This window comes from Oryza glaberrima, chromosome 1 (genome assembly GCF_000147395.1).
Source record: "Oryza glaberrima chromosome 1, OglaRS2, whole genome shotgun sequence".
Classification (NCBI taxonomy): domain Eukaryota; kingdom Viridiplantae; phylum Streptophyta; class Magnoliopsida; order Poales; family Poaceae; genus Oryza; species Oryza glaberrima.
This window is the reverse complement of record NC_068326.1, coordinates 3,244,292-3,268,744: the sequence shown is the minus strand read 5'-3', so window position 1 is coordinate 3,268,744 and position 24,453 is coordinate 3,244,292. Positions and strand designations below refer to the sequence as shown.

The 24,453-nt window shown below is 41.8% G+C and overlaps 5 protein-coding genes across 9 annotated transcripts; 3 read left to right on the top strand and 2 right to left on the bottom strand.

Moving 5' to 3' along the window:
* Positions 1–1,273: 1,273 nt before the first annotated feature.
* On the top strand, positions 1,274–4,341 carry LOC127772079 (uncharacterized). The gene is made up of 5 exons (XM_052298067.1): positions 1,274–1,681; positions 2,115–2,308; positions 3,153–3,243; positions 3,875–3,941; positions 4,010–4,341. Exons 1-5 carry the CDS (start codon positions 1,521–1,523, stop codon positions 4,061–4,063), a joined length of 567 nt encoding a protein of 188 aa, XP_052154027.1. The 5' UTR covers positions 1,274–1,520; the 3' UTR covers positions 4,064–4,341.
* Positions 4,342–5,835: 1,494 nt separating this feature from the next.
* On the top strand, positions 5,836–10,647 carry LOC127772038 (DEAD-box ATP-dependent RNA helicase 14). 4 transcript variants are annotated; one of them, XM_052298021.1, is made up of 14 exons: positions 5,836–5,997; positions 6,154–6,383; positions 6,504–6,593; positions 6,835–6,915; positions 7,114–7,224; positions 7,315–7,536; positions 7,771–8,040; positions 8,129–8,479; positions 8,556–8,833; positions 8,980–9,330; positions 9,403–9,459; positions 9,533–9,589; positions 9,688–9,729; positions 10,175–10,647. In XM_052298021.1, exons 2-14 carry the CDS (start codon positions 6,168–6,170, stop codon positions 10,308–10,310), a joined length of 2,262 nt encoding a protein of 753 aa, XP_052153981.1. In that variant the 5' UTR covers positions 5,836–5,997; positions 6,154–6,167; the 3' UTR covers positions 10,311–10,647. The 4 variants fall into 4 exon arrangements, with proteins under 4 accessions (XP_052153981.1, XP_052153972.1, XP_052153998.1 ...); XM_052298012.1 differs by having other exon boundaries at positions 9,685–9,729; XM_052298038.1 differs by having other exon boundaries at positions 5,839–5,997; positions 7,315–7,383.
* A 132-nt stretch (positions 10,648–10,779) lies between these two features.
* LOC127772064 (phosphoenolpyruvate/phosphate translocator 3, chloroplastic) lies at positions 10,780–13,248 on the bottom strand. 2 transcript variants are annotated; one of them, XM_052298049.1, is made up of 10 exons: positions 13,141–13,248; positions 12,641–13,037; positions 12,440–12,562; positions 12,182–12,334; positions 12,013–12,098; positions 11,805–11,889; positions 11,598–11,717; positions 11,448–11,516; positions 11,205–11,334; positions 10,780–11,086 (listed from the first exon to the last, which is right to left on the bottom strand). In XM_052298049.1, the coding sequence occupies exons 2-10, from the start codon at positions 12,983–12,985 to the stop codon at positions 11,016–11,018; spliced, it is 1,182 nt and encodes a 393-aa protein (XP_052154009.1). In that variant the 5' UTR covers positions 12,986–13,037; positions 13,141–13,248; the 3' UTR covers positions 10,780–11,015. The 2 variants fall into 2 exon arrangements, with proteins under 2 accessions (XP_052154009.1, XP_052154017.1); XM_052298057.1 differs by lacking the exon at positions 13,141–13,248 and having other exon boundaries at positions 12,641–13,044.
* Positions 13,249–15,913: 2,665 nt separating this feature from the next.
* On the top strand, positions 15,914–19,298 carry LOC127760816 (dol-P-Man:Man(5)GlcNAc(2)-PP-Dol alpha-1,3-mannosyltransferase). Its single transcript, XM_052285112.1, has 13 exons — positions 15,914–16,077; positions 16,166–16,200; positions 16,288–16,425; positions 16,520–16,588; positions 16,776–16,933; positions 17,038–17,104; positions 17,182–17,235; positions 17,738–17,826; positions 17,954–18,070; positions 18,417–18,523; positions 18,606–18,684; positions 18,809–18,865; positions 18,977–19,298. The coding sequence occupies exons 1-13, from the start codon at positions 15,954–15,956 to the stop codon at positions 19,125–19,127; spliced, it is 1,245 nt and encodes a 414-aa protein (XP_052141072.1). The 5' UTR covers positions 15,914–15,953; the 3' UTR covers positions 19,128–19,298.
* A 599-nt stretch (positions 19,299–19,897) lies between these two features.
* On the bottom strand, positions 19,898–20,586 carry LOC127760817 (uncharacterized). The gene has a single exon (XM_052285113.1). It carries the CDS (start codon positions 20,584–20,586, stop codon positions 20,185–20,187), a length of 402 nt encoding a protein of 133 aa, XP_052141073.1. The 3' UTR covers positions 19,898–20,184.
* Between the last annotated feature and the right edge of the window lie 3,867 nt (positions 20,587–24,453).

Sequence of the window (24,453 nt, the reverse complement as noted above, 5' to 3'; positions counted from 1 at the left end):
AAGATATAATATTAATAGAAAACAGAGGAAATGCATGGAAATTTTGATAGGAACTATTTTATTAGAGAGAAATAGAAGAAGTGCATGGGTATTCTGATAGGAATTTGTAAACATGGTGACTAGACTATGTGCTATTACTTTGCTAGAAATCCCCCAGAATATTCCACCTATCCTTTGCAATTTACTTGCTACAGTAGCTGCTATACGTACGATACTTGTGCGACGTAACATGTGCCAGCTAAATCCCATGGTATTTTCTGGCTGTTTCTAACGAAGCAACACATGGCATTCATCATCTGTTAGTAATCGTACAATGATTGCACAAATAGATCGTATGCATAGTATTTTCGGTAGAGATACTCCAAAATACAAAGAAATTCACCTATCCTTTGCAACCCCTCCAAACACATGGAGCAAGTTTTCATTTTTCCTTTACACCATTTTCACTATCTAAAAAAAGCTGTTGCATCTCTCTCTCTCTAAATAAAAAAAGCTGTTGCAGGAAACTTTCCTTCGGATTGAATTCCTACAAATTTCCATCAATTCAGGGATATATGAACTCATTTCATTTCCTCTCCTTTTGAGAGCCCAACATCTTTTTTTTGTTTTTTTTGAACTTTTTAAATTTTTATTTTTAAAAATAGGCTCTTTTCAAAACTTATTCAAGATTTGAACTTTTTGGTCACATCGGCCGGACTGGTTTGGAAAAACAAACACTATCACGCCGTCTGGCTGGCATGACAGTGTTATTTGGCCATGCGTGGCAGACAAAATTGTCACCCCACTGTGTGGCGTGTCAGTATTGTTTTGTCACGTCAGACGAGCTAGCATAATCAAAAGGTTTAGGTTCTGAAAATAATTTTTGGAATAGCCTATTTTTAAAGAGATATTTAACCATTTGCCACATTTAGATGTGGCAATTAACTTTTTGCCACTGGACCCACATGTTATAGACACATGTGGACTCATATGTCATTGAGATAGGGGTGGCAAATAGTTATTTACCAAATTTAAAAGTGGCAAATAGTTAAAAGCCCCATTTTTAAAATTTACTTCTATAGATAAAGTAAAAAAAATAAAAAAAATCACATCCCAGCCAAAATCTTTAATCGTTTGGGGTTGGACGCTTGGAGTCCTGCACTGACCTGCCTCGCTGTGGTTGGTTGGTTGGTTTGGTTCCCCACCCCCCCCCCCCCCCGGCCTCCCCATGGTGGGACCCACAGTGCATTTAAAGACCTTAAACTGTCGTTGGATTGCGGAAAGCGAGAGGAAAGAAAGAAAAACGAAGGGGAAGCGAGGTGAGGAAAGGCAGCGCAGCGCACTCTGTCAAATCCGTGCAATCTCCGCCATCTCCCTCTCACCATCTTCCTCCTCTCTCCCCTTATCCCAAATTTCCCCATCAATCGCCACCCGCGCCCAATTCCCCCACTCGATTCGATTCGACTCGGTCGGGATCCCCCCATGGCGAGCGGCGCCTCGTAGCGACGAAATCGAGCCAGCGAGTGGATGCGGCGCGTGCCATGGCGGCCCTCGGTGGCGGTGGCGGTGGCGGTGGCGGTGGCGGAGGCGAGGGCGGATCGGCGTCGAGGGTCGGGGACTGGGGTGTTGACTTGGGGGAGGGGTGGGACTGGAGGAGCATCCCGAAGCTCCTCTCCTCCGCCTGCCTCTTCATCTGCTCCGGGTCGGTCCCCCTACCCTATCTCGATTGAGTTCTTACCCTTTTTTTTTTTGTCCGGCTAGGAGCCCTAAGCGAGTTGAGTCCACTGCGTTGTTGCTTGCGTATACTTGCATACTGTGGAGATCGGCGTAATTATGCGGGGATTGCGAGTTAATCAAAGTCGTAGGCATATTGTTTTTTTTTTACCGAATGTTGATTGCTTGTTTTGTTTGCATATTATGTATTTATGTGGTCTCACGGATTGTATGATAGATGTGTTAATTAATGGAATCTTGCTTGATTTCTCCTACTACTTGTGGCAGTAGAAGGGGCATTGTCAGTTGGTCTAGCTGGGCTATTTCTTGTTTGCAGTTGTTTCTTGATTTCTAGATTTGCATTGATTGTTTTTGTTCGATGCTAATTGTCGACATGGTTAAACTCCTTGCGAACAGAGCAGAGGCTGTTTTGGATGCTGTGATAAGGCTGTGAGACATGTAGGACAGCTTTCAAAGAGTTCAATTACTCCGGACCAAAATTACACCATTGGGGACGAACTCTGGAGCACAACCACCATCGAGGTCGAACAGTCATGGGCTCTTGATCAGCAAGGAGTGGGGAGCAGTCAGGGCCCTACTGAATTTGTCAATCATGGTAATTCCTTTTTCCAATTATGTTGTCATATTTGCTAAAATGGAATGTTTTTGCTACATGTGCACATTGCCATTGGCATTGACTAGGCATCTTTCAATATTAGGTGGAATTAGGTATTTATTTATGTCCTGGTTGTGGGAATGAAATTTAGATGTAGCAAAGGAACCTGTTTAAGTGTATAGAGTAAAACATTTTCCTTCCAATCAACCAGCCTCTATTATCCTTATGTTTTGTGCTTTCGCCTGAAATAGATATCCATGGTCTTAGCTCGCCTATAAAGTGTTAAAAATTTCCAAGGCTTGAGATGACCTCACTATTTCTGGAACTTATTGGGTACCTATTGGCCTATCATGATCAATGTATTTGGTTTACTATGTCCTGTTTGTTTTATGTTTCTCATCAAAATTAATACATATTCAGCAACATCATGTCCACATCGCCATCTTGCACAATATCTGGTATACTTTGTTACTTCCTCTGTTAAAAAAATAGCTGTTGGTTTTGACTTCGAGTTATCAAGCTTGGACCAATAATATTTTCTAAACAATAGAAGTATTTAGCATCAAAGTTGTATTGTTAGATTTATAATCCAAAGTACTGTAGTAATATCTTACATATAAACCTATTCATTTTGAGGTTGCTTGAAAATTTAACAGTAAAAAGTTCATATGCTCTTAGTCAAAACCAAGTATTTGTAAACAGAGGGAGTACTAGATTTGATCTGCAGAGAATTTGAATATAAACATATTGCCTCATCAGAACAGTGATTTTCTTGCTAAGCAACAAACAGATATAGAAGTTCAAGTTGTCATGTTAACACACTCAGTTTGAAATATTATTACAGGTCTTGTTCTTTGGAAGGAGATTAGGAAGGACTGGACTGCGAAAACAAGGCAAATACCTGAGACGAAACAGATTCGCGAACCAATATTGAGGTAAGAACTTGAGATTCCCTATTTATATGCAGAAAAGGGCTAGACAATATATATTTTCCAGAATCCAACCTAGTCCATAGAAAACTAGAGTTTGTTGTTCCAAAGTTTGAGATTAGTCTGGGGTGGTTGTTTTGATCAATGTGATTTCTGTTATGCTGGGTTCTTTCACTTTTTCCTGTCTTTTCAAACGATACTCGATTATGAAAGTTTTACTTTATCAATTCTTTTCCTATCCTAACCCATATGTATTATGGTGCATGTGCCCATGCAACAGCAATTTATTTATTTCTACATGAATTATGTGTTATGAATTCTGAAGTTCTATATCACATTGTTTTTGCATCCTGTCCTTAATGTATAATTTTTTTTCCCTGTGTAGTCCGGTATTCCTTTTACAAACAATATAATAAGTACATATCATCAAATTCGGTAGCTGCTGTTGATCTTTCACAAAAGATTCTGAAAACACGCACTTAAAAGTCAAAACATAAACTGGATACTTTCTCTTGTTCTTCTACCATTCCTTTTGTTCAAATTGATGTTGGATTCAAATGCTTCTTACTGTGTTTAATTTAGTATAATGCATGCTGAACCTGAAGCTTCATGCTCACCTAAACATTTACTTGTATAGTTGGAATGCAGCCTATGAGAGTTTGCTTGGATCCAATAAGCCGTTTCATCAGCCCATCCCTCTACATGTAAGATGTACTGCTGTTAAATTTACCCATTTGAGGCAAGTGCTTATAACTATATCATGAATTTGCAGGAGATGGTTGATTTTCTTGTGGACATCTGGGAACAAGAGGGGCTGTATGACTAGCGCAAATGTTTTTAATAATAGTAACATAGTTGTAGGCTTGATGATGATGAGGTAACTTTGAGGTAACTTGGAGGGTTCGGCCTGCCATACTTGTTTTTGAATGGAGGCCAGTTGTACTTGCTTAATACAAGGTTGTGGTTGTTGTAATGTGAGAAAGGTCGAGATTTAGAGGCTTTGTCGAATTGTCAAAGAAAGCAAAGCCAGAGAGAAATTTGTAACACTAACTCATGGACATTAATGTGATGTGTGTCGATAGAGAAGTATATACTACTTTGACATTGTTGTTGCTTTCTAGCAGTTGAACTCTGAACCATATGCTACGGAGTACAAGTTAAACTTGCTACAGGATCATTGCAAAATCAAGCATTTTCCTGTACACCACCGGTGGAGACAAGAGTTGCTATTTGCGCTGAGTTAAACATTATGATAGAAACCATTGCAGGTAAATAGATAGGAGCGACTGCTTTCAACATCTCATTGTTGATAAGAGTTTGTAGTCAGATCGGCTTACTTTACGGAATGAGATCATCAGCATGGCCGCAATTAGGTTCATGGTCTAGAACATATCTTACCACAGGATACATACTCCTGTGTAAATATCCTCTGCATAGACCACCCAAGCTGGAGCACAAAGAAATCCACCAGGTCCATCTCATGCGGCAGACACAGCGAAATCCCCCTGTGATCAGGACTGAATCGGGGCAGCAGGCGGTCCATCACCTTCCCCCGTTGAAAATGTTATTATATTTTTCTATAAACTTAGCTAAATTTAAATAAGTTTGATTAAAAAAAAAATCAAAATAACTTATAAAATAAATGAAGGGAGTATATTTTGGCACAAAGGAAGTAGGTCAGTTTCTGCATGCACCTACAGTAGTGCTTTAGGTAGTGGGAAATAAAATTTTAAGTCTCAAATACACTGCTAAAATGGGCCTTAAAATCAGTAAGACTGTCATCCTTGTTTGTCGGTGGTTTTTCCGATGCAGGCTGGGTTGGTTGCCTAGATGATCGTCGATCAGCTAGAAATTTTTCTATATTTCTGGGTACTAATCTTGTCTATTGGATAGCCAGGAAACATGCATCAGTATCAAGGTCAAGTCCAAGAGCAGAGTATAATGCTTTAGCTAATGCTACGCAAAAATTATATGGATTCAAACCTTGTTGCAATAACTTGGCAGAGTGTTCGTATTTTTGGTTATTTATTCTTTTAGTGGTAGACGACGTACCCATTAACAGTGAGGTGTTTGTGTTAACTATGTTAATATTAAAATATAATGGTCTAGTCTCTTAGAGATACTCTTATAGGGGTAGGTTGTGTATTGATAAGGGTGAGTGTGCATGTGAACGGTGTCACAATTTTTAAAATGTTTCATTTGTTGATTTTTTTCATCATTTATAACTTAATGTTTTACTCGATGATCTAACAACCGCTTGTTTTTTAGAGACACATAAGTTTCCTCCAGCTAATTACTATATTTTTACGGTATTTTTTCTAGCAGTAAAGACAGTAAACTTTCAGTACCGTAGCAATTTTTCTTTTTTTAAAAAAAATAAACTTGATTGTGATGTGGGCTGGGCCGGAAGTAGAAAAAAAAACTTGATTGCCATTCCTCCAAGTTGGCACGGGGCGGGGCCTTTTGCCCTCCTCGGCTACACACCCACCCCACCACCACCTGTCGCGTCCTCCCCCCATCCCTCTTTTTCCATTCTCAGCTCCGCACTTGGGCATTTGGCAATAATCACATTCTTTTCTTCTCATCGACCCCTCCGCCTCCTCTCCTCTCCTTTCCATTTTTTCCCCATCGCGCCCTACTTAACCACGCGACGCCAAAAAAAAAAAAAGAGAGAGCAAAACAAAGCGAAGGCTCCATTCATTCACTCCATCTCCTCGCGTCCCCTCCCCGCTCCCCCCGCCGCAATCCGCATTCGCTAGGGTTCGCGTCCTCCTCCCCAATCCCCGCCGTACCGACGAGCATCACGAGCTAATCGGTTCGGTGGTGCTCGTTTGCTCGCGATTGCATTGCGTGGTCGCGTTTTTTGTTTTTTTTTTTTTTGATCTGATTTGGGGTTGGGGGTTTTGGGTGTGGTAGGGTTGGGTTGGGAGATGGCGTCGGCGACGGCGAGGGGGCCGCGGTACGCGCCGCCAGATCCGACGCTGCCCAAGCCGTGGAGGGGGCTCATCGACGGCAACACCGGGTACCTCTACTTCTGGAACCCGGAGACCAAGGCCGTGCAGTACGACCGCCCCACGGCGCCGCCGCCCTCCTCCCCCCCGGCGCAGCAGCCTCCGGAGAGGCCTAGGAACAGCGATCCTGCTGAGGTAGCCCATCGATGATCCCCCCTCCTTTTTTTTTTTGATTCATTTCGTCCTCGTTGCTCTCGTTGCGTGGGTATAAATGTCAGCATGGAGATTTCCTTATATTGATTTGTTGTTCCTCAGTCGCAGGCGCAGGCTGGAGCGAGCCGAACGCAGAATGCTGCTCCTGCTGATGATAGGGCAAGGAATGATCATTTGAATGATCATTTCGAGGTGCGCTTATCGTTGTTCTCCTATCGTTCACCTGTTAATGCTGCATTGCTGCATCAAGTAATTTCGATGCTTCGTACTGCGTTTGCATCATCATGGCATATGGTCTAGAATAGGATTGCCGGTAACTAGAAGCAGAAAGTTAGGGTTTTCTTTTGGCCTGTGTAACTAACTGCCTTCAGTATTCGCAATGGATAGGGTAGCTTATGCAACGGTTTGTCGTATTAATGCTTCTATTTTTCAGCGGCGCACGGAAGCGGCGGGAAGTCATGCGCAGAACGTGCCTTTCACTGAGCAAAATACTAGGAGCAACCCTTCTTCGCAGGTGACACATGTTACAACTTACGCGTTTTATAACGTTCATTCTTCCATAAATACAAAATGAGTTGTATGGTAGCGTAGTAGAGTAATGATGCAGTGAAAAACCAAATATGCAGTCATACCTAAAGGGTGATTACAATTATTGCAGTGTTTTGTTTCACTCCTAGATGTCATTAAATAAAATGTTTTCCTATTTTTCCAGCCGTGCTCTGCAGCTGGAGTATACCCTGCACAGAATGTATTTTCAGAGGCTGCCAGTGGAGACCGCACCTCACCAGAAGCGTATCGTGCTAAGCACGAGATCACTATTGTCGTATGTGTTCAACTGCTTTTACAATCTCTTAAATCACTATTGCGCGCTACATACTATGTTGCTCAGTTATACATTTCTTTCATTTACTAGGGAAATGAGGCTCCAGCTCCATTCATGACATTTCAGTCCACAGGTTTCCCTCCAGAGATTCTAAGGGAGGTAAGTGCACACAATTTACATGACTATTTAATGCATTTTCTTGTATCCTTCTCGAAAGAAATTAGGAGGTCATTGTGCGTTCATACTACGTATGTGATAACTACGCTGGATGTTCATCTCAGCAGGCTCTTCAAGTCAACAATCTATGTCAAGGTTTGACCTGTTTGTTGTCTTGTCCAGCCTTCTGTGTATTGAAATAGTTTTCTTATATGTTATTTTTGACCTCTGGCTGCAAGTTATTGGATTTGGTTTTTCTATAGCTCAAAAATCGTATGCGAAACCTCGGTCTCCTTTTTCATTAGTACATTTACTGATTTAGGCTTATGGTTACACATCTGTCGGATTCACATTTCACTCAATTCTGTCATGGACTGTGTGTTTCTGTAGGTACAGCAAGCGGGATTCTCTGCACCAACTCCTATCCAAGCTCAATCATGGCCAATTGCTCTTAGGAATCGTGATATTGTAGCTGTGGCGAAGACAGGCTCCGGAAAAACACTGGGTTATCTCATTCCAGGGTTTATCCTTCTTAAGCGCCTTCAACATAATTCAAGGGATGGTCCAACGGTATTAGTGCTTTCTCCAACAAGGGAATTGGCAACACAAATCCAAGATGAAGCGAAAAAGTTTGGGAGATCATCAAGAATATCGTCTGTTGTACGTTCCTCCTATCTTTTACTCATCTGTTATGCGTTTTTGTGTCCTATAAAGTTGATGTCATCTAATTGTACCTTTTTATTTGAAGTGTTTATATGGAGGTGCTCCTAAAGGTCCTCAGCTAAGAGATCTAGAGCGCGGTGCAGACATTGTGGTTGCAACTCCTGGAAGATTGAATGACATTTTAGAAATGCGAAGAGTAAGCTTACATCAAGTATCTTATCTTGTTCTTGATGAGGCTGACCGCATGCTTGATATGGGTTTTGAGCCACAAATAAGAAAAATTGTGAAACAAGTACAACCCAAACGACAGACTCTTATGTTCACTGCCACTTGGCCAAAAGAGGTGAGGAAAATAGCCTCAGATTTGCTGTCCAATCCAGTCCAAGTTAACATTGGGAACACTGATCAACTGGTTGCCAATAAGTCAATCACTCAGGTAATGAAAATGGTGCTTTCTTTTTGTTGATCAGACTTTGTTTCGTTATTTTGAAGCAGATTGTTATATGTTGCAGTATGTGGATGTTATCACACCTCCGGAGAAATCGAGGCGGCTTGATCAAATCCTAAGGTCACAGGAACCTGGATCGAAAATCATAATATTTTGCTCCACAAAGAGGATGTGTGATCAGCTGGCTCGAAACCTAGCACGGCAGTATGGTGCTTCTGCTATTCATGGTGATAAATCACAAGCCGAGAGGGATTCTGTGTTGAGTGAATTTCGAAGTGGCAGATGCCCTATTCTTGTTGCTACTGATGTGGCTGCCCGAGGCTTGGACATAAAGGATATCAGGTTGGGACTTCTTTGCAACTTGTAGAGCTGAGATCTCATTGTAGGCCATAGCATAAAGATGATGTCCCTGTGCATGTTGTAACGACTAACGACCTGTAATTCTTCAAATGGTATTCACTGACAATTCTCTCATATTCCTGTTACAGAGTTGTGGTCAACTACGATTTCCCAACAGGTGTTGAGGATTACGTCCATAGAATTGGGAGAACAGGACGGGCTGGAGCGACTGGAGTTGCCTATACATTCTTCTGTGATCAGGATTCAAAGTATGCTTCAGATCTCGTGAAGATTTTGGAGGGTGCAAACCAGTCTGTTTCGCAACAGTTGAGAGATATGGTCTCCCGTGGAGGGTATGGTGGAAGGTCACGGCGCTGGGCATCTTCAGATGACTCTTATGGTGGTCGAGGATATGATTCAGGCTATACTTCAAGGTCGACTGACAACTATAACAGTGGTTATGGCAGTCAGTCTGGGAATGGTTCTAGCTTTCATAGTAGGTATGTATCAGTTCCTATTTGAATCCTGCCTTTGAGCTTAATTAGCACCTACATGATGAATTATCTATGCAGCTTCCATAACAGCAACAGTGGCAATCAGTTTGGCGATACTTCTGGCTTCCAAACCAGGTACAAAACAAATCTCTATCCTACTACATGTCATCTCAAGCACATGTATACCTGATGAGCCATCATTATACAGCTTTCATAACAGCAGCAGCAACAATCAAACCAGTGACAATCCAAGCTTTCATGCCAGGTTAGTTGAAAGTCTGCTACCTGTTACTTTTTTTTTGTCTTGTGTCCAATCCTTGAGTGAATGACCGATTTGCCGATTTTGGCATCTTATAATAGCAGCAACAACGATCAACCTGGTGATGGTCTCAGCTTTCATGCCAGGTATGCCTGAATTTCATTTGACACAGATACATATTTGGAACCTTGAAGGACCTGCTTGGCTAGGATTTCAATACAAATCTGTAGGAAGTAAATCCCCAACAAAAAAAAAAAACAGAACAAATCGTCATCATCTTAAACCTTCACCTGTTTCCATGCATACTGAGTTACTTGAATTCTTGAAGTGAATCAGAAGAGCTTAGATTCTCTGATACTGCTGTGCTATTAAGTGGCCTGGGTAATAGTTGGGTAGCTGAATGACCTATATTATCTATGAGCTGACACCAACTGTCTAAACAAGAGGGAGGCATAACTTTCTGCTCCTTTTGTTTCTTTCTGTTGGCAATGACAACTAATATTTCTTTTTTAGGTAGTTTATATCCCATTAGCAATGTGATTTCATACTTAATTTATGTAGCTTCATTGATCGTCTTCATGCAAATGGCAGGTTCTATAGCTCTTCTCGAGGCAGCGATCAGAGCAGAACAAACAATGCTGGCTTTCGTGATAGAAGTAGGAGTCCTCCAAGCAATCGCAACCATGAAGATCCTGGGTCCAAGGCTGTTGGTGTCTCCAACTGGTAAGTGCTAACAGCAAGATGCAAACAGCATCATGATGGTGACGAACAGAGTAGATGAAGCTGTTCTCTTACCAAACTATACTGTCGTGCGTGCTCCCCCTGAAGCAAAACAGTGTGTCCCAGAACTTAACTAACATAGGATAAGACTCTCTGGATCTTCTGCTGTGCAGATGTAGCGCACTTGATAATGTATGTCTGGTGTTAGTCGTTTGTCAGACTTGGGGGCTCGGACTTCCTTGCTATCTATACCTGCTACCGCTATGATCATGTGGAAACAAACCATCTGAGGCATGCATTTTGGACGAAAGCATGCACTCTTAATCCTTATATGACTTGTAGATTATTTACCCCAGCGTCGTTTACATTGAACTATTTCCATGTTCTGAATGTTCATGCGGTGCCCATGTATGTATTACCCCATTTGCCGTCAGTATTCCTCTTCGAAGCGAAGTTAGTTTCAAGTCTCAAGCGTACACTCAAGTGATAGCTTTATTGATTTTGCGCCTGGACACTAATGAATTTCTCACGAGATCTGAGAATATTCAGCAATGTTCTTACAATTTTGTGAAAAATGAGACTGTAGGTCGTGTAGTACAATCGGTGCTAAAACCGAACCCAACTCATTTTCTTCGTCGATGTACAAGCCTAATCTATTATCCCAAATCAAAACAAAAACTGCGAGAACTGTAATTAAGCGTGTCCTCTCTTCTCAGGCATTCTTTGGTTTTGTTCTCTTCAACCTGGAATACAGGAAAACTCCTCCCAATGCAACACCAGTTCCTGCAGGTTGGCACAAAAAGAAATCCAAACAAAAATTAGTTAAACACAAGAACAGCAAAACTTTCAGCTGCTGTTAAGTTCTGAAGAAAATCAGCCAGTTTTTTGAGAGTTACAGTACCTAGTGCATTGACAGGTGAAATTGGGGTTCTGAAGAAGAGAACAGACGCCACGATGACGACCACACGCTTGACGCAGTTGGCGACAGAGTGGGTGACAGGTGACACTCTGGCCAGGATCAAGTAGGAGAGCTGCCAATTTCAAGAAAGAACACAGAATGATCCTTTTGTTTACAGGTCAATGAATCATCAAGCACAAATCTTTCTTGAGCCAAAGAAGAGGTGACTGTTTCCTCAGTCCTCACCTTCTGGTAGCCATGGAAGCAAAAGCCAGCTAGTGCTGCTCTTACACACAGCTCTTGGAGGTTAAGGCCCTGCAAGCCAAACAGGACATTCCATTTGTTCATATATTTTTGGGAATAGTGTCTGTTTATCTGAATTTTTCAAACACTCACAGTGCTTCGGAGGTATCCTGGGCTGAACTTGACCCCTTCTGAGAACAGCATCAGAGGCAAAGACAGCAGAAATGACAGTATAGTGAGTATTGAGAAGAGGTTTATGTCATCCAACGCTTCCTGCATCAAAAGATAATCTCTGTTAGGAATCGAATTACCGGCTTCGAAAGAAGCGAGAGACTGTAATCACTGGGGAACAAAATTCACCTCTTCGCCGCCAAGAAGCTTCTTGCTGAGCACATTTCTTGATTGGTATAGAAGATTCGATGCCATCGCACTCCAGAACCCAATCCTGATCCCGCAAAATCAGAGAGTTAGAAGATTCCCCCCACAATCATTCAGTTTCAGCGACAACAAAAGAACAAATTAAATATTCATTCAGATATATGGTGTTCGTCAGAGATTCAGATTCTACCAGTTGAAAGAGAGTTCAGTCAACGATGCCAAGGCGACGCCGCCGACGATCGGCACGAGGGAGCCTAGCACCAGCAGCGAAGGCGTCTGCAATTCAAACACAAATTTGAATTGAGCACCAATTTCATATCTGAATTGATTGACAAGAACCACCGAATCGTGTCACCCACCTCGCCGAGGAAGAAGGCGGAGAGGAGGACGGTGAAGAAGGGCTCGGACGCCTTGATGGTGTGGGTGAAGGAGACGGCGACCTTGCCCAGGCTCATGTTGGTGAACACCGTGCCCAGCATGTGCCCGGCGGCGAGCGGCGCGATCTTGGCCAGCTGCGGCGAGAACCGAAAATTTCAGAAGAATTCAGCAATCGCGGACAATCACATTGCACATGTTTCTTTCTCCATTGTTGGTTGCAAGAAACCAAATCATCTCACCTGTGAAATGGAGATTCTGGGCGCGGGATGAAGCTTGAGCGCCCACATGAGGAAGATGACGAGGGAGCCGAACGCGAGCTGGAAGGCGGTGATGGTGTAGGGGAACGGCAATGGCTGCAGCACCTGAGATTCTCCATGGCTGATTGGGTTAAGAGATGGCGAGGATGAGGAAGGAGAAGGTTCTTGAGGGGGGAGGAAGACCTGCTTGTTGTAGATGTTGAAGTAGATGTTTAGGAGGTACCACGCCACGATCATGGCGCCCAGCTGCGCCGTCTCCGCGAGTGCGCCTCTCTCCCGCCCAGCCGCCGCGTCGGCGTCGTCCGCCGGCAACGGCGCCTCCGCCGCCGCCACCCTCGCCGTGACCGCCCTGCCACCCGACAGCAGCGGCAGGGACATGAGCTGGCCGCCGCGAACACGGAGCGGCAGCGCCGCACCGGCGACGATGCCGCCGCCGCCGGAGAAGGAGGCGGAGGCGGTGACGCGGGCGGCGCCGTGCCGTGCCGTGCTCCATGCCGTGGCGCGCGAGGCCGCCGCCGCGCGCTGCATCTTGCCGGGTTTCTGGGCTAGGTGACCAGTTGGCAGTGGCACCCTCTCACCCCTATATTATACAGACACGTATCAGAATTCTATTTTCGTATCGTACGAGCACATGAGCACAAGGACATGAGGTTGCAAGGTTGAATCTCGCCGGGATCCCGTACAGGTACAGATGCGTCCCCCGCTCCTTCCCCGCTTTCGCGCACACCGGAACGAATAATCAAACACAAAGAGGAGGGAGCACGAACGCCACTCAGATTTGAAGACCTGCCTATGCAGTATGCATTGGTGCATTGCTGGTTACTCCCTCCATCCTATATTAAACACAGTTATAAATTTCAGTGTATATTGTTTGACCGTTGTCTTATTTAATATTTTTATTAATTTTTATTATTATTAGATAATAAAATATGAATAGTATTTTATGTTTCACGTAATTTTAAAAGTTTTTCTTATAAATTTTTAAATAAGACGGACTGTCAAATGTTAAATATGAAAACTTAACTGTACTTAAAATAGGACGGAGGATTAGTCCGTACTCGTAGTGCTTACTGTCACCATCAGAGTGAGACGCCATTGGTGACCAATAATAACACGCCTTATTAGTAGGAGTACGTATCAACCCAACTACTTGTCATACTGTTTGTATTTAGTGCAGTGCCTTTATGTTTCTTTCTAAGTAAAAAAGGTGAGCAATTGAAACCATGAGATAAGAATAAGAATCGTGCAGGGTGGTGGTGGCTGCCAAGGACAAAAAAGCGATAAACTTTGATAGAAATTGTTTGTGAAACTGACCCTGATGAGAGGAGAGAGAGATAGAAATTAGTACTTCCTCCGTTTTATATTATAAGACTTTCTAGCATTACCCACATTTATATATATGTTAATGAATCTAGAGATATATATGTGTCTAGATTCATTAACATCTATATACATATAAGACAATGCTATAAAGTCTTATAATATGAAACGGAGAGAGTAGTAGTGAATAATGGCCTTCCTTCTCTTTCTGCATAACTTTAATGATTTTTGTGATTACTATACTATTTAAGAGTATAAACGAATAAATTAACTATTGTAAAGTAAATAAAAAGATATGTGGTATGAGTAGCAGTTAGGAGCTTGGCAAACCAAAACGAAAAAAAATTATTATCTACAACAGTTATTTTAAAAGAAATAATATATGAAAAGTTCTTCCATTTCTTGAAAAATGCCAGGCCCAATCGCATTGCCACTATACATCCCCAATACATTGTTCATCGACTAATTTAATCATGTACTCCATTTCAGAATTTAGGATTGATACTCCCTTCATCCTATTTTAGGACACAACCACTTATTTTTCTTGTCTCATAACATAATATAAGACGTGTATACATATAAGCATGCAATTAATTAACATCTCCCCCCTCCTCTAAATCTATATTTTAACCTTTCACCTTCAAGATCACTAATCTCATCGGGTGACTGCGTACTTAGGGCATCCACAATGTGGTGTAAAAGTAGTCCATAAGCAATAGAATGTTCCATTCAGCTACCTATTACCATTGTGCAACTAGTCCATATAGAAAAAATAGCAAAAGATACCCATATGCATATGAACTACCCATATGGAATAAATTATATTATCTATCTCTACTCCTCTCTCTCTTCTCCTAATGATACCTTGTATGTATACATTGTGGATATTGCTATAGGGATAAACTATTTATGTGGTTTCCATCTATATGGATCACTTTGCCATATACATTGGTGATGCCCTTATTTACCAGAGGTGATCGAGGTGTTAATAATTATTTATTGGTTTTTGGATCCTTGCATATTTTGTAATGGAGAGAGTATTTCGTAAATTTCTGAAATGGAGTGTGGAGTAATAAATGTGCTTGAGTGGGATGGATCACTGATTCAAGTTATTTAACACAAAACAATGGCTGGACAAATGTCATCTGTGGCTAGAGTAAGTTTAATACTCCATCCGTCCCATAAGTTTAATGTATTATGTCCAGATTGATAGTTATATGATGGGTTTCATCCTATTTTAGATTGCTATATTTTTAGACAAAAGAGTAGTAGACTATAATTTAACTAACTTATATGGAGGACAAAAAATTTGGAAAATAAAACTCATGTAAGAATTAGCAATTCACATACTTCCTCCGTCCTAAAATATAAACAATTTTAGCACAGTAATAAGCCAAACATTTTTAATTTTGACTATTAATAGCAAAAAAATATAAAAAAATTAATCATGTAAAATTGACGTTACTAGATTTATTATTACACAAACTATTAAAATATGCAACTCTTTTAATTTAAAACAACTTGTATAGATATTATTGGTTATAGTAGTATCTTGGAGACTATGTTAGAGTCTAAAAATACTTATATTTTAAGACGGAGAGAGTATATTTTAAGATGAATACATAAGATGCATAAGTATGTGAGAGATATTGGGCTTGTTCGGATGAGATTGCTGCTGCAGCGTTGCAGCTGCACGGCAGCAGCAGCTACAGTGCTACAGCAGCTAGCTAACAGCGACTGTAGAGGCTGCAGGCAGCCAACAGCCAGGCCGCTGCCAGCCAACAGGCAGACGAACGGCTGGGCTGTACAGCACAGCCAAAACAGCTGCGTAATCGAGCTGCCGAACAGGCCCATTGAGAAGAAAAAAAATAGAGATAATTAACTCACATGAGTACAGTACTGAACTTGCTCTGACGCGCGCAGCGCACGCAGAACAGACAACGACGGCGTTGGCGCGAGAACCACGAGGCGCCGAGGTAGTTGGCGCACTCGGCTCCAATTCATCTCCATTCTCCAAGCTGGGCCTGCATCCGGATGGGCCTTCGGGCCGGAGGCCCATGAGGTTCTCGGGTTGGGCCGGTTGAGCTCCTCCTCCTCGTCGTCGTCGTCTTCGTCTCGAGTTCTTGGTTGGTTGGATCTACCTCGAGCTGCCCAGAGCTTGGCTGTGGAGGCGGCCATGGCGCGGGTGGGCAAGCACGGCGAGTCGTCCCCGCCGTCCGACCGTAGGCCGCTCCACTTCGCGGCGTTCCTGCTGCTCGCCGACGCGGCGCTCGTCGCCCTCATCGTCGCCTTCGTCCCGTGTGCGTACCAGCATCTTTTTCCTCCGCTTTCCTCCTAGCCATCGCAGCTCACCTCACGGTTTCTTGCGTGCTTGCTTCGATTCTGCAGATACCAAGATCGACTGGGACGCGTACATGGCTCAGGTATCATCAGCTCAGATCGTTGGCGAATTTCGGCTTTGATTTTTGGTCGCTGCTGATATAGATGCGAACTAATTTGGGTGCGAGAAGGTGGACGCGTTTGTGGAAGGGGAGAGGGATTACACCAAGATCGAGGGCGACACGGGGCCGCTCGTCTACCCGGCCGGCTTCCTCTACGTTTACTCCGCCATCAAGCTTCTCACCGCCGGCCAAGTCTTCCCCGCGCAGGTCGCCGATTGTCTTCTTGTCTGCTCTGTTCTTTCCTTGGCTCCTCGCCTTCTTCATGTGCTCAGTTGTGTTAAATTTTGATGAGTTGTTGCAGATTTTGTTTGGTGTCCTGTACATTGTGAACCTTAGCCTTGTTCTGCTGATGTACGTCAAGACTGAAGTGGTAGGGATGCCTGTGTTCTCTCCTGGTTTGCTCTTAGTTTAGCAATACTCATCTGATCACTTTGCTAGTTCAAGCAGGACAATTTGATCGAACCGCGGAACTATTGGGTTGTATTAAACATCCTCCATGACTGATGTGTGCCTAATGTTATTTCTGAACCTCCCTGTTTACCCATAATTTTTGACAGCTTCCATGGTGGGCTTTAGGTTTGCTTTGCTTGTCAAAGAGGGTTCACTCCATCTTTGTGCTCCGCCTTTTCAACGATTGTTTCGCTATGACGTTTCTCCATGCTGCCATGGTTTTGATTATGTATCACAAGTGGTACCTTGGTCTAGTAATTTTCAGGTGATTACCAACAATATGATACTGCATCCATGTGCTTTAAGATATCATTTTCATTAATACTTATCAATTTGCTTTAGAACTTGCTGAAATCACTCTTCCTCCAGTGCAGCTGTCTCCATTAAGATGAATGTGCTTCTTTTTGCTCCATCGTTATTACTACTGATGCTGAAGGTACAATCCCCTCTAGCTTGTTACTGGTATCTTCTTGTGATGCCAATAGCTAGCCTAACTTTTTTTTTTTGGTACAGGCCATGAGCATCAAAGGAGTCTTCTTTGCTTTATTAGGGGCTGCAGCGCTACAGGTGCATTGTGTTTTGCAAACTCATATTATCATTATTCCGACTTCTAAAAATGCTTTGCTTGTTAAGGGCTTTCCTAGCGACATGCATTACTATTCAGGCCATACTATGCTTGGCAGTTCCTTCAGAGTTATTCTTATCTGATAAATAGATTTTGCCAAAGTAATGCCGCTAGGTTTAACAAAATGGTATATCTACCTGTGCTGCCCCTGCATTACAAGGGCTTAAACTGCCCCTTATTAGGGCTATAGGGGTAATAGAATTTTGGGCAGTTTAATTATAATAAATTTTCTGATCAATGTAAATTGATAATGAGTCATTTTTACACCAGATTGTATCTATGGCATAGTCGACATTTTGCATTAAAAGGTGGTGGTGGTTGTTTTGAAACTGTGATCTAAGAAAACATGAAAATGTTTGTGGTACTTTAATCAGCTAGGGAGTGATTAGATGAATATGCAGCATCACACTATTGATGCTAATGCTTCACGTTTCCTATCTATAGGTTTTGTTGGGTATGCCATTCTTGTTATCACATCCAGTTGAGTACATCTCACAAGCATTCAATCTTGGGCGTGTCTTCATCCATTTCTGGTGCTTATACCATCTTTCTCTAATATTGAAGTTTGAATCATTCTAAGAGTAGCATTATGACTGGTTTTCTATATGAATATGTGGCACAATACATATTTTATTTTTCCTATACTTCAATATTTTTCAGGTCTGTAAATTTTAAATTTGTCCCTGAGAAGTTCTTTGTATCAAAAGAGCTAGCTGTTGCATTGTTGGTTCTTCACCTCACTACTCTTTTGGTCTTTGCACACTACAAGTGGCTTAAGTAAGTATTCAGGTTGTCTGTGATCGATTGTATTGATATTATTGTATGATCTAGGCTTGCATCCCTATGTATGCTCTTATGGAAAAGCTTGTAACTCTCCAGTGCTAGCTTTATGGGCCCTTTAACCAGTGCTCCTTATTTACATTTATATGTTAAGATGGTCCAATCTGAACATGTCAATTCATGCTGTGTTTGTTCAAGTATTTTCTATCTTCAGAAAATTTACATTTTTGTTTAATTTAGTCGATGACAGCATAATTGGACTACTGCTAGCTTCATTTTATAATGGTTCACTATAACCATTTGGTTGGACAAATGCTTGACATTGTTGTATTCATGTTGACAGGCATGAGGGTGGCTTGTTCCATTTCTTGCATTCCAGATTCAAAGATGCCACATCAATTGGACAGTTAATTTTTGCCAAGCCCAAACTGTCAACTCTTAACAAAGAACGTATGTTGGAACATAAAACTCGAAAAAAGAATTTCTCCAATTCCTTTCCTGAACTAATTAGATAAACACAATTTCCATCCAGATATTGTAACGGTCATGTTTGTTGGAAATTTCATTGGCATCGTGTGCGCACGATCATTACACTACCAATTTTATTCCTGGTAAGTTCAGTTGAGTTCACTTCAGTTCTTTTTCACCCTCACTATAAGTTCTAAAGAGCAGGTATTTCTGTTAATGTTTTGATGTGAATGCTGAAAATGCACTTCTTTCTGTTCACGTTTGCAGGTACTTCTATTCACTGCCTTTCCTTTTGTGGAAAACTCGTTTTCCAACATTTGTGAGGTAACACACTACTATTGCACGGTCCTTTTCCACTTCAGTTGGCATATTCAGAACCATTTTGGCAAACCACTTGGATTTATTCTCTTATATCACCGCCCTTTGTTCTCTCAGGGTCATTTTATTTCTTGCTGTGGAGCTCTGCTGGAATATCTATCCTTCCACTGCCTATTCGTCACTGCTGTTGCTATTCATTCACATCTCCATCTTGTTTGGCTTATGGAGCTCACCTGCAGAGTACCCCTATGCCAATGGAAAGAAATGAAAAAACAGTATCGACAAGCACGGCACGGCAATATCATACAGTTTTAACTTTGAGATAGGCTTTAGTTGTTTCTTCCCTTGTTATACAGGCAAGATCAAGAAGGGGTATGGAAATCTGAAGTTGTAATTCAACACACTGTATTTTTGATATGTCAATGCTCTTGCTGTCAGTAGGCTCTAGTTTCCTGGATGATCATTTCGTCCTACCGAACATGTACCATAGATAACTTGTTAACAACTTAACATAGCAGCTGCTCTGGCAATTCTTTGTACGTCCATTGAGTACCATTGATGTTATCTTGCAGAATATTCTGAAAAATAAAAATATATAGACAGGCCCAGATCTCTGGCATTGTGGAAGAGCATATGGCACAGTGGCAGCATTTTAGAAAAACTGAAGAAATGTGCCACGTGCACAAGGAAGATGATAAAAACAGATCCTACGGAGTTTCTGTAATCACTGTGTAAGAGCACATTTTTCATGATATATTCACAGGCAATGAAAGAAGAAGAGAAAAAAATAAATGCAGGATTTCAGATTTGGTCTACCTCCTCCATTAGCTTAAGAGAATATTACCCTGATTTTTCAGAGTTATGAACATGGCTAGAAGCAGAGATGAAACTGAGAGCATACTAACTTAGTAATACAGCTGTGCCACACAATGATAAAACAAAATCCAACATTCTTCATAATAAAACACAGTGATAAAACAAAATCCAACATTCTTCATAACAAAAGAAGCAAATGTTTTCGAACAATTAAAACAAAACTCTCGGCACCTGCACCAACCAAGGATGCACAGAGCCACACGGAGAAGCTAATGTCTTAAGCAAATCATGGGAAGACAAAATTGTAACTGCTGAAATGCTTAAAGATTAAAAGAAGAAGCCAATGTCTTAAGCAATCATGGCCAAAATTTCAACTTCTGCAAAGTTTAATGATCAAAAGAACCAAATTAAAGAATGTTCTTGCATGCACAACCAAAGATTCTCTTGCCGTCTCCTTGGTTTGCTTTTGCTGTTGCTCAACGCGATCGCCATGGATGGATCCATCAGCTTCATGGACGGCGTTTCATGGCGTCCTCTCCCAAGCCCAGCGTCGTCTTCACCGGCAGAGCCTGGCTCGCCTGCGTCGCCGTCGCCATCGCCGTCGCCGTCTCCGACCTCCGCTTCCTCTCCATGGTCCTCGCCATGGCGGACGAGTTATTCCAGTACGACCACGCCTTCTCTCTCCCATCGCCATTGCCGTCTCCCAGTCCAAGAACCAAGCTCGGTTCAGGAGGCGGCGGCGCAGCGCCGCCGCGCGCCGCGGCGGCGGCGACACCACGGCGAGGCTCGTGCATCGATCCCAGCACCCTCGCCGAGTTGGCCAGAAACCCCGGCGTCCCCACGGACTCGACCAGGCTGAGCAGGTCGACGGTCTGGAGATCGCACCGCGGCCCGCGCTCCACCGCCGCCATGTCGTCGTTGTCGCCGGCGCCGGTGTCCAGAGGCCGCGGCGGCGGCGGCGGCGGCGGCTGGAAGAAGCTCTCGGCAGGGCGATTGCCGGTGGTGGTGATCTCTGAGCTCACGTAGGGCGGCAATGGCGGTTGCTCGTTTCTTGGAGGTTGCAGTGGCGCCAAGCTGCCATGGTTTGTGTTGGGAAGAGGAGTCACTGGGAAAAACTGAAAGAGTCATGAGCAAATGGTTAGTAAAAAAGTTTGAATATTTTCTTTTTGTAAAATAACTGAAGTAGGAGTATAATTTTAGGGGATTTTTCAGTAGCTTACACTGGATATGTGATGATTTAGCAGGTGGCTAGATGTTCTTGGATTTGATCCACCAATGGTGTTTGCTTCAGTTAATTTCCTCAGCTGCTCTGTGGTGTTGTCATGGGCCACAGGAGTACCTAATTAATCAGTTGAAACCAACAAAACATTACTTACATGATCTCTTTTATAGTGCTCCTAATAGTTGATTTTTGTGACCTGTTTTATGTAATAAAAAACATATTTCCTTCTTCTATTAGTTAGAAATGGTTAACGTATCACCAGCCATAGTTATCCTTCCTAATAATTATTAATTAAAATCGCAAGGGCAAAATTAGGTTAGGTACGATCGGATCATGGTATTCCCGTATCATTTTTCTTTAAAGTCAGAACCGGGTATGGATAGTATCAGATAACCTATCACTTATCCTATATCTTATCACAAATTTCTTTTTTCTCGGAATCGGAAAATCGGACCATAGATTAGTGGGCAACGGATGTTGCAAAACAACTTGATGTACTGTAAAAAAAAAATCATTGCAACGAATAAATCTCACTGGAAATTATGTCTCCATTAACAAAAAGATCAAATATAAATTATTGGACATGGAGGTTAAAGAGCAGTAGAGCACACCTTGTTTGCTAGTTGAACCTGAAGGAGTTGATGCATCTGGGGTGAATGATGACAGAAATGGGTAGTACAAGTATGCAGTAGTCTGACCCTCTCTTGGCAGAATTCCAGAATATGTAGCTTGATTTTGAGGCAGGGAACTGGACTGGCCAAAGGATGCAGAGGAGAAGCCAAATTGATCATGGACTTGCGTTGGATTTATGCCAAGTAGATGGCTCATGTAAGCTGATCCACCAATGTTCATTTGCCTGCTGCTTTGCAGGTTCAGCTGGTGAGGTGGTGTCCTTTGGGCATTTTTATCTCTTGCCTACAAATAGTAGAATTATCAAATGCCAAAAAAATAGAGTAGAATTATCGGTTTCAGATTATTGGCAATGCACAAAATTAATTATAATTTACCAATCGTGTTTCGGTGGTTTAATTTGCTTGACATTTCTGCTGAATATGGGTCCCAGAAGTCACAATGTTGGGTGTGGCGGACCCACATTTTTAATACGGTAGATAAAAATGGTATATACACAAACTAGTACCTTTATATACCGTAGACAAGGGTTCTAGTTGTGTGTATGTATGATACTAAAAGTGTGTGCGTCACATTATTAGAGTAAGAGGGCACATTTCCATTGCTACCATTTGGGGGAAAACTGTCACAGTAGAGATGGTAAGCCTGTGAAAATGTTGTGTCTTTAAGCAAGCATATCACATTTGGAACAATAGTTTACTACTCCATAAACATAATTCAAACAAGAGGGAAAGGTAAAAATGACTATATATAAATAAATCAAATGGGGTGTAGATAGTATGTTTACCTGACCAATGGGAAGCTTTCCCTTCCGCTTCCTTGTGTTGGAGTCTTGCAAGACAATTGGTTTTGTTGCAGGAACTTGATCGTTATTTACTTGCACTTTCTCATTTAGTTCCTTTATTCTTGGACTTCTTCGTAATGGGTGCATACCTGAAAAGAGTTCTTTTAAAGGGTACAAACAACGGTAAACCCACAAATACACCACACTCAAGTCACTACTCGAAAGCAGTTCCCTTATCTAAAGTCAGAGAGATGTGAGTCCCTCATAGATAGGGCCCACATGTCTGATAGACACGTCCCTATAATGTACGTCAGAGGAGACTATCGTCACTTGCTCACGCACACTCGTACATGATCTTTGGACACGCCTAATTCCTAAGAAAAGATTGGAGGCTCGATACTAATCCTAAGGATTGGTCCTAGGGAAAGAGGGAAAATCCCGCTGAGGTAGCACGTGAGTCCGATCCAGGGATCGAACCTGTGTCTTCTCGCACATCACAAGACAAACCAAGTAAGTGTTGCTCAATCCTTGCCTAAAATAGTAATTTGCAAACACCATAGCAAAGAAAGAAATACTCGGAAGCCAGGGCAATAATTATTCAAGAATTTTAGCACTTACGTAGAACTCTGCCACCTAAATACTTGATTCACTAAGGTCATCACCCAATACACGGAAGTATCTATCGTTTTATTTGCCTGTTAAGCTTCGCAGGGTTGGGACTGATCCCTAAATCAAACTGCAATCGTTATTTATCTACCACTCACGACAACACCGAGATCTTTGACTTAGCTCCCACATGTCCTGAGACGGAAGATAATGAAAGGGAGACAAAGTCCTAAATAAATCAACACACATTAACCTCAACCTTCTACCATCCATCATAAAGAAAGATCTGCTATCAATTTTCAGGTGAGTTTCTATCATGGCGATTAGGAGTTGCAAGAAGTTAACTCAACGTAGTTATGACTCATGAGAAGATCTAAGGTTCAGAATTCAATAGGTTTAAAAATCATATGCTATTGCTACTTTCATATCCTAACATCGAGACAAATGATCTGCTATCAATTTTCAGCCGAGTTTCTTTCGTGGTGATTAAGAGTTGCAAGAAACCAAGAACCGAGACAAAGGTATATAGAGAACATTCAAATAATAATCACTCGATTATGCATAGGAAAAATATAACACTTGTTGAAGTATACCTGCAAAGCTTTCTTGAATGATTCCTCCTATGCTCCTTTTAGACAGTCGTCTCTTCTATTTATTTTATAACTCGGTGTTGAAGCAGTTTTGTGGTGATTGGAGTCAACTTAAATAGGATGACTTTTAATAAAATGAGGAGCAGCCATAAGAGGACAGATTTGAAGAATCTCAACTATATCTAAACATTATTAGAAAGAAACACATACATTAACTTAGTAAGTTTCTTTCGTATTTTTAAAAAAGTTACATGTCCTTGCGTATTGTACACTATTGCGCCCATCATAGACTGTTTTGTGATTGTAAATATGCAACTTTGGGCTCGTTCTTTAGCCCCCCCCCCCCCCCCCCCCACCTTCGGATATAGCCAAGATTGGATAATAATAAGCGAGATCTAATGTTCAAAATTCAAATTATAAGAGATATTGAGCATTTTGTAAACAAAAATTGCTTTTGAAATTACAATTGATTCCTACGACAACAAGAACTCATTGTAGTTATGACTCACAAAAAGATCTAGGAGTCAGAATTCAATAGTTTTTAAAATCCATATGCTATTGCTTCTTTCATATCCGATAAATGATTTGCTATCAATTTTCAGGTGAGTTTCTTTCATGGTCATTAGGAATTGCAAGAAACCAAGAACCGAGACAAAGTTATATCGAGAACATTTAAATAATAATCACCCGATTATGCATAGAAAACATATAACACTTTGTTGAAGTATACCTGCAAAGCTTTCTTGAATGACTCCTCCTGTCCTCCTTTTAGACGATACTCTTGCCACCGTAAAATTTCTTGTCTCTTCTATGTATTTTATAACTCTGCGTTGAAGTGGTTTTTTGTGATTGGAGTTGGCTTAAATAGGATGATTTTTAATAAAATGAGGAGCAACCATAAGAGGACATATTTGAAGAATCTCAACTATATCTAAACATTATTAGG

Excerpts from the sequence above, each read along its gene's own strand:
- LOC127772079 (XM_052298067.1), top strand. The coding sequence starts at position 1,521 with ATGGCGGCCCTCGGTGGCGGTGGCGGTGGCGGTGGCGGTGGCGGAGGC. Across the intron at positions 1,682-2,114 it reads TGCCTCTTCATCTGCTCCGG|AGGCTGTTTTGGATGCTGTG; the intron begins GTCGGTCCCCCT and ends CGAACAGAGCAG. Across the intron at positions 3,244-3,874 it reads ATTCGCGAACCAATATTGAG|TTGGAATGCAGCCTATGAGA; the intron begins GTAAGAACTTGA and ends TTACTTGTATAG.
- LOC127772038 (XM_052298012.1), top strand. The coding sequence starts at position 6,168 with ATGGCGTCGGCGACGGCGAGGGGGCCGCGGTACGCGCCGCCAGATCCG. Across the intron at positions 9,590-9,684 it reads AATCCAAGCTTTCATGCCAG|CAGCAACAACGATCAACCTG; the intron begins GTTAGTTGAAAG and ends ATCTTATAATAG. Across the intron at positions 9,730-10,174 it reads GGTCTCAGCTTTCATGCCAG|GTTCTATAGCTCTTCTCGAG; the intron begins GTATGCCTGAAT and ends TGCAAATGGCAG.
- LOC127772064 (XM_052298049.1), bottom strand. The coding sequence starts at position 12,985 with ATGCAGCGCGCGGCGGCGGCCTCGCGCGCCACGGCATGGAGCACGGCA. Across the intron at positions 11,890-12,012 it reads ACTGAACTCTCTTTCAACTG|GATTGGGTTCTGGAGTGCGA; the intron begins GTAGAATCTGAA and ends TTGCGGGATCAG. Across the intron at positions 11,718-11,804 it reads AGCTTCTTGGCGGCGAAGAG|GAAGCGTTGGATGACATAAA; the intron begins GTGAATTTTGTT and ends CTTTTGATGCAG.
- LOC127760816 (XM_052285112.1), top strand. The coding sequence starts at position 15,954 with ATGGCGCGGGTGGGCAAGCACGGCGAGTCGTCCCCGCCGTCCGACCGT. Across the intron at positions 16,426-16,519 it reads GCCAAGTCTTCCCCGCGCAG|ATTTTGTTTGGTGTCCTGTA; the intron begins GTCGCCGATTGT and ends GAGTTGTTGCAG. Across the intron at positions 17,236-17,737 it reads TAGGGGCTGCAGCGCTACAG|GTTTTGTTGGGTATGCCATT; the intron begins GTGCATTGTGTT and ends TCCTATCTATAG.
- LOC127760817 (XM_052285113.1), bottom strand. The coding sequence starts at position 20,586 with ATGGCGGCGGTGGAGCGCGGGCCGCGGTGCGATCTCCAGACCGTCGAC.